This window comes from Eubalaena glacialis, chromosome 2 (assembly GCF_028564815.1).
Source record: "Eubalaena glacialis isolate mEubGla1 chromosome 2, mEubGla1.1.hap2.+ XY, whole genome shotgun sequence".
Lineage (NCBI taxonomy): Eukaryota > Metazoa > Chordata > Mammalia > Artiodactyla > Balaenidae > Eubalaena > Eubalaena glacialis.
The window spans coordinates 166310357-166323851 of record NC_083717.1 but is presented as its reverse complement, the minus strand read 5'-3'; the positions used below and the strand labels follow the sequence as shown (position 1 = coordinate 166323851).

The window sequence follows — 13495 nt, the reverse complement described above, 5'->3', positions numbered from 1 at the left end:
TACTGGTAAGGAAATTGAGGAACTGATTTTTTCATTGTCACCTTTCCTGATTCTGAAAAAGTGATTAAGCTTTATCTCCAATGCCTTAAAATTTCTTCAGAAATAGAAAGTAAACTATTCTTCCCTATAACTCTAATAACACAAACTTTGCTAAAAGTATCATGGTTATTAGTAAAGACTATCAAAAAATAGATCGTATTATGAGACTATAAATTAATGAAAAAAAAATATGGGGACCCCCTCAAATATTGATGCCCAAATTAAAGTGGCTCAGGACACTATCCTTCTCAAGTAATCAATTGGTTTGAAGGTTGACAAGTAACTTTTTTCGGTTTTCTGTTAACATTATTTTCTTAATCCCCCTTTTCAGGAGAAATTCCTTTACAGTCCATTACAGAGCAGTTAAGTTACTGACTAAAATTCAGTAATTGTTACATGGAATAATAAACTGATAGTACTCAAACGTTCACACTAGGTCCCTGGCAGCAAGGGGTAACAAATACACATCCATGATTATCTAAAAGACGAACTTAAAACAGCCAGCTACAAGCATAAATGTCTTAAAAACTTGTACAAGTACTGCATTCTACTCCACAATATATATGCATAAGTAGTTGTTCTGATTTTTTTTTTTAATTTTGGCTGCGTTTCGTTGCTGCGCACGGGCTTTCTCTAGTTGCGGTGAGCGGGGGCTACTCTTCGTTGCAGTGCGCGGGATTCTCATTGTGGTGGCTTCTCTTGTTGGGAGCATGGGCTCTAGGCGCGCAGGCTTCAGTAGTTGTGGCACACGGGCTCAGTAGTTGTGCCTCGTGGGCTCTAGAGCACAGGCTCAGTAGTTGTGGCGCACGGGCTTAAATGCTCCGCGGCATGTGGGATCTTCCCAGACCAGGGCTTGAACCCGTGTCTCCTGCATTGGCAGGCGGATTCTTAACCACTGTGCCACCAGGGAAGCCCTGTTCTGATTTTTTAAAATTATGATTTACCCTCAAATTCCTGAAGTTTTAAATGATACCCCAGAAAAATTGCCATTTTTATCTTGTGACTTTTCACACTTACTTCAACACTGCTGTGTACTTGACCTAGGAGTAGGAGGCCCCCAAAGCTGACACTCTATAATGTACATGTTATGAATTAACAACCCAGCATATGAGCCAACTGCAACGTACTTTTGATTTTGCAACAGTCAAGTTCTTTAGTAAACACTGTTAACTTCAAACACATAATCCAATGGTTAAGGCCAGGTCACTGAAGTAGACCTTTCCTCAAAAAGAAATACTTCTGGATGGTTTACAAGATCATTTGTTCATTTCAGCCTGAATTACATAGATTCTATGTTAAAAGAAAATACTTCTAACATGCAAATTAAGGAGAACTCTTAGATACTACCTTTCAGAAGGGAAACTGGGAAACTGATTCTGCATGAAATGCTTTCAACCCCATGAAAATATAAAAATTTGTGAACTACCACTCATAAACCAGAGGAAAACTCTTTCTCCTAAGTCAATGTTAATTACAAACCTCAAGATAATGGTTCTCAAATGTGGGTTCTCTTAACTGTGCTTAAATGGATACCTATGAATCACCTGTGAATTTGTTAAAAAGAGACTCCTGAGCCCCAGTTTCTGAGGATTTGATTCAATGGCTTGCAGTGGGGCCTCAAATAAATTTTTTTTTTTAAACCTCATGAAACATTGGAGAGAAAAAGCTTTTAAACAGTTATTTGGAGAGCTCTCCAAGATTTATTGTCAAGGATTTCCCTGGTGGTGCAGTGGTTAAGAGTCCGCCTGCCAATGCAGGGGACATGGGTTCGAGCCCTGGTCCAGGAAGATCCCACATGCTGGGGAGCAACTAAGCCCATGTGCCACAACTACTAAGCCTGCACTCTAGAGCCTGCGAGCCATAACTATTGAAGCCTGCGCGCCTAGAGCCCACGAGCCACAACTACTGAAGCCTGCGCGCCTAAAGCTCGTGCTCTGCAACAAGAGAAGCCACCGCAATGAGAAGCCCGCGCACCACAACGAAGAATAGCCCCCGCTCGCCGCAACTAGAGAATGCCCGTGCTCTGCAACAAGAGAAGCCACCGCAATGAGAAGCCCGTGCACCACAACGAAGAATAGCCCCCGCTCGCCGCAACTAGAGAATGCCTGCGCTCAGCAACAAAGACCCAATGCAGCCAAAGATAAATAAATTAATTAATTAAAAAAAAGATTTGTCAAATATAAAAAAAAAACAAGGCAGAATAGAATACATAGGATGTTACTGTGTATCAGTGTTAAAAGAATAAAACAAAACAAATGGATAGAAAAATAAAAATATCTGAAAGGATAAAGAAGAAACTAATAACCCTGCTTCATTCCCCCTTTCAGTAAGGGGACGGTAACAAGTTATATGGGAACGTGAGAAAAATTTTCCACTGTATACCTTTTTGATTGATTTTTGAACATATAGTTTTTAAAACGTATAGTATTTAAAAATACTATACTATTTAAAACGTATAGTATTTAAAAATAAATGTATTACCTATATTTTTAAATAAAGACTTCTTAATTTCCCAGATGAGTCTGATACTCAGCCAGAAATGAAAACTACCACCATAGGAAAATGAGACAGCACATTTGCAGAATGCTAACAGCTCTTCTACCAACAGTCACATATGTATCATCTTCCTAAAGTTAATATTGCAATGACATTAAGGATGGGTTAAAAAAAACCACAGAATCATTGGTGGGAATGTAAAATTGTGCAGCCACTACGGCAACGGTATGGAGGTTCCTAAATAACTAAAAATAGAGCTACCATATGATCCTGCAATCCCACTCTTGGGCATATATCCAGAGAAAACTCTAATTCAAAACATACGTGCACCCCAGTGTTCACAGCAGCACTATTTACAATAGCCAAGACATGGAAGCAATCTAAATGTCCATTGACAGATGAATGGATAAAGAAGGTGTGGTATATATTTACAATGGAATATTACTCAGCCATAAAAAAGAATGAAATAATGCCATTTGCAGCAACACGGATGGACCTAGAGATTATCATACTAAATGAAGTCAGACAGAGAAAGACAAATATCATGTGATATCATTTACATGTAGAATCTAAAAATATGATACAAATGAACTTATTTACAAAACAGACACACAGACACAGAAAACAAACATGGTTACCAAAGGGGGAAGGGGAGAGAGAGAAATTAGGAGTTTGGGATTAGCAAATATGAACTACTACATATAAAATAGATAAAAAACAAGGATTTACTGTATATCACAGGGAACTATATTCAATATCTTGTAATAAAGTATAATGGAAAAGAATCTAAAAAAGTGTGTTTATATATATAAATAACTGAATCACTTTGCTGTACACCAGAAACTAACACAACACTGTAAATCAACTACACTTCAAAAACAACCGTATCCACAAACTTACCTGGAGGTACAGGTGGTGGAAAGCCAGGAAACTGTGGGGGTGGGATCCCTGGTGGGAGTGCTGGGATTCCCATGGGAGGGCGATTCAAATGAGGGGGGAAAGACATTCTTACCACAGCGGTCTAAAGAAAGAAATCATGACAAATCATGTTATTTGAAAACTTTACAATTTGATATGCTTGGTTTGTTGGCCTTCATTTTTAGAGTATCTGCAAAATTCTCAAGTTTTCTTACCCAAAGGAGTTGGCAAAGACCCTCTTTTCTCTGTCTGTCCATTGAGAATTTTTTAAACTTAGATCTTTTCTAAAATAAGTTCCCAAAATGTACACGATCTAAGTTCAGGATAGACTCCTACAGTCATATGGGAATACATATAAAGGAAGAAAAAAATTTTGAGGTTCAGTTAATATCCAAAAATTAAATACCAAACATCAATGAATCTTTTTAAATCAAACTCAGAATCCAGGAAGATATCTAACAGTTTTTAAGTGTTCTGATGCATTAATTTTTTATACACATCAGCACCCTGAAAACTAAATTTACAAAGTTACACAGTATTTGTTGATTCAGTGTTGGCCAGTTCTTCCAGGACAAATGAATGCCTCAGTGACTTTCTACAAACCTGAGAGGGGAAGGGGGGACGACCTCCATATATCAGGTCACATAGTAACCATTCAAATATAATGGTTCAAATATAAACCATTCACATACAACTTGTGACAATGAGAAAAAAGTGGTAATTTTTCTTAAACTTAAAAGCAAACCTCTTAACCATTCTTGAATGATATTCAATGAATGAATGACTGAAACTCAAGAATCAGACGCTGGTATTTGATTTTTAAAAATACAAGAACACACTGAACTGTTTGATTTGGTTTGTGGTATCATTCCTTAATAAGAAACTTTTGTCTTTTAGCTAAATGAATAGAAGTACTGGGCTTCCCTGGTGGCGCAGTAATTAAGAATCCGCCTGCCAATGCAGGGGACACGGGTTTGAGCTCTGGTCCAGGAAGATCCCACATGCCGCGGAGCAGCTAAGCCCGTGCGCCACAACTACTTAGCCTCGCGCCACAACTACTGAAGCCCGTGCGCCTGGAGCCCATGCTCTGCAGCAAGAGAAGCCACTGCAATGAGAAGCCCACGCACTGCAATGAAGAGTAGCCCCCGCTCACCGTAACTAGAGAAAGCCCGGGAGCAGCAACGAAGACCCGACAGGGTAAAAAATAAATAAAATAGAAGTACTTAAGATTTTTCCTCCCCCCAAATTTTATATTTTTGTCAACATACTCAAGTGTCCAGAACTACTGGAAAAAAGTAGAAAAATGATGTTAGAATGCCCTAGTAGGATTCCATGCACCAATTTTAACAAGCAGCCAAAATCAGTGGGTTGATCTCCTATCAGTGATGCAGCTAAAAGTGGTGATTTGATTAATAGGAGATTTTCTGTTGGACACTAGGAAAAACTCCCCCACCTACACTCTGTAACTGAAGGAGTCTAGAGTTTCAGAAGCTTTTAAAAAATGTTTTTCTCTATTATTTTCTTTTCTATGTTTTATATATTGTTTTACTCACCCTTTAGAAGAGAGAGGATAAAATGTGCATGTCTTCTACTTCCTCGCCCCTGATTCCAACAGTTTGGTATAATTCGTTGTATTCTTCTAAAATATCTTTCTAGACACAAGCTAATATATAATCACTTATGTTTTTCTGCAAACAATATAATCATACTATATTGTTATGTGCATTTCTCCCTCATAATTATTAACATCTCTTCATGTCAGTTCATAAAGTTCTATTCCATTCTTTATAATGCAGTAAACTATTACTATATAGCTGTAACTAACCAACATTGATGATTCTCCACATTTTACCTCTTACAAATCATATTAAACATTCTTGAACATATTGAACATATAACTCTAAGCACCAGTGCAAGTAATTCTATAATATAGATCAGTACTGTATGTATCTACTCTTTACCTCCAAATCATCCTCCTAATCTAGTGTACAAATTAATATTCCCACCAACAGTACATGGGTATGCCCTTTCCTCATATCCTCACCATCACTGTAGTAAATCTCCAGTGTGACAGGTAAAAAGTACTTTCAACTTGCATTTCCCTAATCACTAGTGCGACTGAGTATCTTTCTACCTGTTTATTAGACATTTCTTTAAAAAGCATGTCCTTCATCCTCACAACTCTTCTTCCTCAGTGTTCTTTTCACTTAATAAGTTATGATATACAATATGTTGTAAAATCTAAACTTCAATTTCGAAAACACAGTACACTTAAAATATTTAGGAAGCTTTACAAGTAAAATAAATTCCTAGAATGTTGTCATATACCAGCAAATAAAGTACTGGAAATGCCTTAAATATTAACTAGGTATCAACTTAAGTTAAAAAGAAAAATGTAACTAATTTAAGATTGTAAACGTGTTGAATTTTTTAATAATTTTTTTAATATATTGCCAAACTTGTTTCATCTACACCTCTGCCTTTGTTTCTAAATTTTTTTTAAAAAATTAATTAATTAATTTATTTATTTATTTTTGGCTGTGTTGGGTCCCCGCTTCTGTGCAAGGGACCTCTCTAGCTGCAGCAAGCGGGGGCCACTCTTCATCGCGGTGCGTGGGCCTCTCACCATGGCGGCCTCTCTTGTTGCGGAGCACAAGCTCCAGACGCGCAGGCTCAGTAGTTGTGGCTCACGGGCCCAGCCGCTCCGCGGCATGTGGGATCCTCCCAGACCAGGGGTCGAACCCGTGTCCCCTGCACTAGCAGGCAGACTCTCAACCACTGCACCACCAGGGAAGCCCCCCAATAATCTTTTTTAAAATACTTTTTCACCCAAAACAAAAACAAATATTCCACATGGAAGGTGACAGGAGTGTATATCCTTTTAAAACGTCGAGGGTTACTGTCCTACTTACAGAGCTTTTATATTATCATTATAATACTCTATCTCAGCACTTTCTTAGCAGGGCAGTTGGTATTAATACCTGTTAAATAAATAATCAGTGAATGAATCAGTAAACAAATAAACTCTGAGAACCTCTTTAAATAAATTTATTAAGAAGCTACCATGTGCCAGGTACTATTCTAGCAATGACTCAGTACCTAGCCTCACAATGGTTACAAAGATTGGGCCATGAATTCATCTTTAGAATCACTTTTTCCCAAGTACTAAATACAAATACTACTTTTAAAAAGAAACCCTCTAAGTTCTTGGTATTTAAACTATTTTTCATGGTTTTCAAATGTATCATTCATTCTGTTAAGAGTTAACCAGATTATGTTTCAGTTTATGCTAATATACTCATTTCATTCACTCCAATTTTTCTACAAAGTATGTCCCTTTTATTTGGAACTGTTCAAAACTTGCTTATTTGTAGGCTAAACTTCAGAGGTGAAGGTAATCTTAATAAGATAACAGCCCCTCCTATGAAAATTCAGAAAACAAACATTTCTGATGATCTCTGATAAATATTAATATTCACTTTAAACATCCTAGGGACTTCCCTGCTGGCACAGTGGTTAAGAATCTGCCTGCCAATGCAGGGGACACGGGTTCGAGCCCTGGTCTGGGAAGATCCCACATGCCACAGAGCAACTAAGCCCGTGCACCACAACTACTGAAGCCCACGTGCCTAGAGCCTGTGCTCTGCAACGAAGAGAAAGCCCACGCGCAGCAATGATGACCCAACACAGCCAAAAAAAATCCTAAAATGAGTATCAACCACTTACTTCAACGTAAAGTTTGGTATACTCTGATGTATGTGAAAATGAATGAGAATAAACTTTTAAAATAAATGAAGCTTACCATTTTTGCCTATAGTTGATAAATTGTAATACTCACTTACAATAAATTATACAGATAGTCAAAGTTGGTAGGTACTTTGTAGAATGAACTAGGGAAGAGAGCTAGGGAGTGCTTTATTTTAAACATGGTGGTCAGGTCTCACCAAGAAGGTAACATCTGAAGAAAGACTTGCAAGAGACTGAGGCAGGAAACTCTATCCTGGGGGGCAACAGCCTTCCCAGCAAAGGAAACAGCAAATACAAAGAGGCTGAGGTGGGAATGCAGTGTTTTGCAGGAGTAACAACGCCAACAGTTGGAGCACAGTACTGGCGGCAAGCTGGAGATGGGAAGGGGGTTCAAAGAGTGTAATGCTTTGTAAGCCGCTGTAAAAGTACTGGTTTTTACTCTGAATGAGATGCAAAACATTTGAAAGGGTTTTGACTTGACTTATATTTTAACACTGTCACTGGCCACTATGTGAAACTAAGACTGGAGGAGAACAAGGGTAGAGACGCAAGAGACTACTGCAATAATCCAGACAAAAGAGATGGCCTAGAACAGGTGGTAGCAGTGAAGTGGTAACAAGTTATTGGTTTCTGTATATACTTTGAATGTGGTCAATTGCTGAGGGATTGTGTGTGGGGCTTGAGAGAGATGCAGAGGTTATTTTATTAGCACTGACCTGACTTAAACAGCACTTAAAGAATACTTGAATAGCAGTGTTTCACTTTTAGAAGGTTCAAAGCATTTTCACTTGCTAAGTATGAAACTTTATGGCCCAAAGTAACAAAAACAAGCCCCTATGTTGGACGTGTGCCCTATCTCTACTGTGACAGTGGTCGTACAGGTTTATGTATTCATCAAAATTCACTGAAATTAAAATGGGTGCCTTTTACTGTATGTAAATTTTATCTCAATAAATTTGGTCCTCCCCAAAAAGAAAACAAACTTCTAAAGAAGCTTACCTCTACCCCTCAACATATGCATGCATTCTGCTTTTCTTTTTCACTTTTTTCTCTTTACTCTCTTAAACCACTCTTTTTCTGCACTCATGAGAATACTATTACTGCTTCTTTGCATTCCTCCATTACAGATTTATCCCGATAGACACAAAATATTTCACCAGGGATAGATTTACAGGCTAACCCCATCAGGACACTGTGTGCCAAGAAGCAACTGAACCAACAGATTCTCCTCAGCAAACACTCATATACAACTTAATCATTTATTCAATAAAACATCCAGCTCCAATTATTTGCCAGGTTCTTTTCTAAGCATTATTTTTATTAGTTCTGAAAGAGCAAATTCTAAGTTATTATGTGTAATTATACAGCCAGTCCAGTAACTCTACATTAAATATGAATGATTAGTGTAGCATGCACTGTTTCCTGCTCTGCTTATAGCCTTCAAGGTACAATGGACTGACATAACTGCCCCAGCCTAAGCAAAGCAAGCCTAACTATAGACAGAGATTAGTGGTAGTCCAGAGCTGAGGTGGGAATAGGGAGTGACTTCAAACAGAAAACAGGGATCCTTTGGGGGTAGTGGTTGCACAACTCTGCACATTTACTGAAAAACACTGAATTGTACATTTACAATGAGTGCATTTTACATGTTAATTATACCTTAATAAAAGGTAGCAATACGACTTCAGGACAATTTCAGGCAAAACCCAGTTAAAACCGGTAGATTATACTGTACCAATATTAATTTCCTGATTTTGATCACTGTACTGTTGTTAATTAAGAGAATGTAACTGTCTGTAAAAAATACACACTTAAGTATTCAGGGGTTAAGAGGGACACCACATCTGCAACTTACTAGCAAAAGATTTCAGAAGAAAACTATGGGGATAAAAAGGAGAGGAGAATAAAGCAAATTGCTAAAACGTTAACATCTGGGGAATCTAGATGAAAGATATCTGAGAATTCTTTGAACTCTGAAATTATGTCAAAATAAAAAGTTAAAAAGCAATATCAATTCTGGTTAGTGGAAATATGTTCTTTTTATTTTCTGGAGCTTCAAAATTCAAAAAAAGGAAGAAAGCTATTCAAAAACTTTGAGGAATCAATCAAAATTCTCATGAACAGCAGTGGTAGAATCAGAAAAAAACTATCAAGAGATTAAAAAAATAAACAGAATGTTTTTATAAGATGTTAAAAGATTCAATGATTACTTTTGCTTCTATAGTATAAAAGTCAAAATGATTTTTCCCTAAATCATGTGTAAATGAAAAAGGTATATAGCTAACTTGCCTGTAGCCAAAAAAGAAAAAGGAAATTGGTAACCCCAAGAAGATGAATTATTTAATAAAAATAACAGGTAAGATATTAATCTACTTTTGTTTACAAAAGCTTTCAACATTACCTCACTTAACCTACCAAATTACCTAGCGTAGATATTTTTTTCTTCTTTTACAGATGAAGAAGCTAACTTGTCCAAAGGAACACAATAAATGGGTAGGGACTCCACAGTCCCCACTATCCTGAAATTACCAATCCAAAGGCTGTTTTCGCTTATCACAATGCCTCTTTCTAGTAATGACATACCAATGATTAACTCTGACTTTATTTACAAAAGTCTATCCAGAGTACACTGGACGAAATGTTAGAGTCAGGGTTAGGGTCTTGTATTGATACTTCACTGAAAATTCTTAAATAAGAAACACTATCAGTTAATGTGGACTGAACACTATGTTACTTGGGTATTGCACTAAGGATTTTACATATTTTTTTTCAATTAATTCCCAATTCCAATAACCTATGAGGTGAATACAATTAATAATCCTCATTTTACAAGTGAAGAAAACCAAGGCTTTAAGAAAAATTAAATGAGAATAGCATAGTATCTACTTGAATCGTGAGGAACTAATGACCACTGAATGCCTTTCTAGGCCTCTGAACATTTTTGGAAATAACCTTTTAGAAATTAAAGCTCCTAAAACTATATAAGAACTGTTTATACACTACTGCCAACTACCCAATTCACAGTACTTCACACTATAGCAGTCTGGGGCAAGAGAAGTCCAATCTCCTCCCTCCTTTTGGTCGGCTCCACTCTGCCCAGTATCAAAATGGCTTTTCCATGGCAATATACAACCATATTACATAACTTCAAAAATCTTCATACTCCTAGAATTATTTCGAAAAACGTGTTTTAAAAGTAGTATTGAAGACCAAAGAAGCATGAGAACGAAGCAACATATTTTAACGTGGAGCTGGGTCCTCCCCTAGAATCAATGAAGATATAGTTTACTTTAACCTCCAGGGGAGGAAGGGGGCAAGGCCACACCACTCACCACAATCTTAGACAAGCAAACCAACCAGAAGGGTGCTAGAAAAGGTGGGCAGTAGCTAAATTCAAGTCGGGGGCGGGGGGAGGGAAGGCAGTTCACTCGGTGGCGGGCTTTAGACGACCGAAGAAGGGACAGAAAACAGTTGGTGGCCAGCCCCCCGCTAAAAGAAAGGGTGGGTGCTAGCCGGCTTCTAGGCAGAGCCTGGGGCAACTGTATCCTAGGCCCGGAATATCTACCACAGGGCTTCCGCAGGCTCAGGTTAGAAAGGGGCCTCAGGGAAGGGCTCCCCAGCGGCCGACCGAGCGTTTTGTGGCAAACGTGGAGCCCAGAATGGGCCGAGGCCTCTCTGTGGCGAGCCGTGGAAAGGAAAGGGAAAGTGGGCGACAATGCAAGGAGGAAGGCTCTGGCAGTAGGTCCGGCCTCCACGGGCTCCTACTGGGCCCACTCGTTTTCGAGGCCTTAAAGAAGTGGAGAAACCCAAGCCTCGTGCCCGTGCCCATCCCCTCCCCCACCCCACCCCACCCCCACCCCCCCTTATCCCCATCCCACCCCGGCCCTTTCGCAGGCTCCCCGGCTTTCCCTCCTCCCTCAGCCGAAGTACCCTGTCTCCCGGTTTCCACACGCGTTCAGAGGAGCGAACTCACCCGCCGCTGAGGAAACTGTATTGTCTTCGCGGCCTTCCGGACTCCAGATTACAAGGGGGTTCCACCAGCTCGAGATTTCTGCGCGCCGCTACCCGAGAGACTAGTGCCGAAGCGCCTACTCTCACAGGCCGCAAACACATCCGCGCTGAGCGGGGAGCTTCTGGAGGTCTTCCTATTGCCCGGCGTGCACTGCGGCTGGGGGCGTGGCGAGGAGGATCATAGAGAAGAGCGTAGGTAGGTAATCGTCACTCTTGGCTCTGAATCACCACGCAGCGGCGAACAACCATAGAGAGGAGCGCCTAATGAGAGCTAGAAAGGCTCGAGCTGTATGTTACGACCCACCCTGCCATTTTTGATTGGAGCTGATTGAATCTTATGATTACGCGACGCCATCTTGAGGTCAAGGTTCCGGCCGGACACTGCGCGAGGGCTGTAAGAGGGTTTCCCACTTTTTGTAGTTTGTGTTTCGGGCCTTAGAACCTCGCTCTTAGGCTCTTTGAGGTTCAATGGGCTGATAACTGGCCCTCACCCAGCACCTCAGAAGAAACCCCAAGTGCTAATCCTAGAAAACTTCTGTTAATACCAAGAGATAAGTGGCACAGGCTGCGGTTTTTAAGAAGTGCGCACATACATGCACAAACACAAAGCTTACGCGCGCTGGTAGGGCCAAAGAGGCGGCTAAAACATGTTTGAAGTTCCTAAAACGGCCTGTAAAAACATTTAACACAGCTTTCATTCTGTAATGTAAACGTGCTAAAAAGAATTTCACTTATTAGATTATAAGAAATAAACTAATCAGGAATGATTAAGTTATTCAGTTTATGGACTGTATGGTCAGTATCTATTTACAGGCCTTTGCTTCCCAACTGCTTGCTTCTCAGAAGGCTTATAACTTATTCAGTATACAGTTATTGTCTCTCTGAGTGCCTGGTGCTGGGAGTATGGTAAATAGGAGGGAGACGTTATCTTTGTTCGGGAGAGCTGCAAACAGCGCAGAGTAGATGACAAACTGACCACTGCATATAAAATTGAACATATCTGTATACTTCCTATCAGCTTTTCCTGTTTAATATTACTCTCTAACACTTTTCTTATTTATTTTATGGTTTGTCTGCACATACCCCACTAGAATGTAAACTTAAGGAGTGCGAGTATTGTGTTTTGTTCACTGCTGTGTATCTCCAGTGCCTAGAAGAATGCCTGATACATAGCAAGGGCTCAAAAAATACATGTTGAATGAAGGAAATGATTATACATGGGTACCAACAGAACATAAAATGCAGTGGGAGACTAATGTGAAACGCTAACAGTACCACCATTTGTAAAATTTACATCCATCTGTATTTCGGCTTGCTGGGTTTGTTACCATTAAGAAAGGTTAATAATACCTACTCCCCAGAGCTGTTGGCGGGGGTTAACTTAGCTAATGCATGTGAAAATACTTTGTTCAGTAAAGCGCTAGTCAAATGCTGGTTACATTTTGCAAATAAAAAGAGTTTGTGCATTCTTTTTTACAACCACAAGCATAAACAGAGAAATCCTTTCAGGTTACTCTGTATCATAAAATAAAACCTTAGAGAGGGAAGTTGTCTCAAGCAACAGTTTGCTTTCCTGTAGTTGACATTTGTTGTTTACGTTGACCCAGCACCCATTCCCCAGCCTTTGGTAAAGGCACTCCAAATTTCTTAAAATAAACCATCCCTCCACTACTCCAGATCTTTGTAGTTTGGATAGAAAGTCCCAACCTTAGCCAGAACCCTTAGGACATAGGGGTGGACTTATGACCCAATCACAGGTGGTAATTTAGCCCTTGCATTGTATCGGGCACTATTTTAAGCATCATGCAAACATCAGCAACTTTAAACCTCACAGCCACCGAGGGAAGTAGGAGCTAGTGTAATACAGATGAAAAAAAATTAAGTCTTGAAGAGGTTAAATAACTTGCCCAAGATCATAGGAATAGTAGGTAATTGAGGAACCAACCTAGTTCCTGAGTCCATGCTCTCAACCACTACACTATGTGCCTCATCCTATCAGGAATAATGCTTAAAGGGGAGAGGGGGAGGACTCCCTTTTTTCACTTAGCTTACATCTGGGAGGATTTAAACTTAGAACTAGCGGGGATAAAATGAAACCAGCACAGAAGAAAGCAGAGCTAAGAGAAGATGAGAGATTTTTGACAATATCGTTTGAAACCATGGATTCAGCCATTCTTTAAGCCAGTTATGCTTCTAGGCTTCTTGGTACGTAAGCCAATAAATTCCTTTTCCTAAATCAGTTTGAATTGAGTGTTCTATCCCTTCCATGGAAAGAGTCCTAAAT

At 39.5% G+C, this 13495-nt stretch overlaps 1 protein-coding gene across 1 annotated transcript in view; it reads right to left on the bottom strand.

Moving 5' to 3' along the window:
• RBM25 (RNA binding motif protein 25) overlaps positions 1 to 11347 on the bottom strand; it is a 52411-nt gene extending 41064 nt beyond the window's left edge. The window contains exons 1-2 of the mRNA XM_061180994.1: positions 11174 to 11347; positions 3436 to 3556 (exon numbers count right to left, since the gene is read on the bottom strand). Of these exons, the coding sequence (XP_061036977.1) occupies positions 3436 to 3541 (106 nt within the window). The 5' untranslated portion in view covers positions 3542 to 3556; positions 11174 to 11347. The remainder of the gene's footprint in view (positions 1 to 3435; positions 3557 to 11173) is intronic.
• Between the last annotated feature and the right edge of the window lie 2148 nt (positions 11348 to 13495).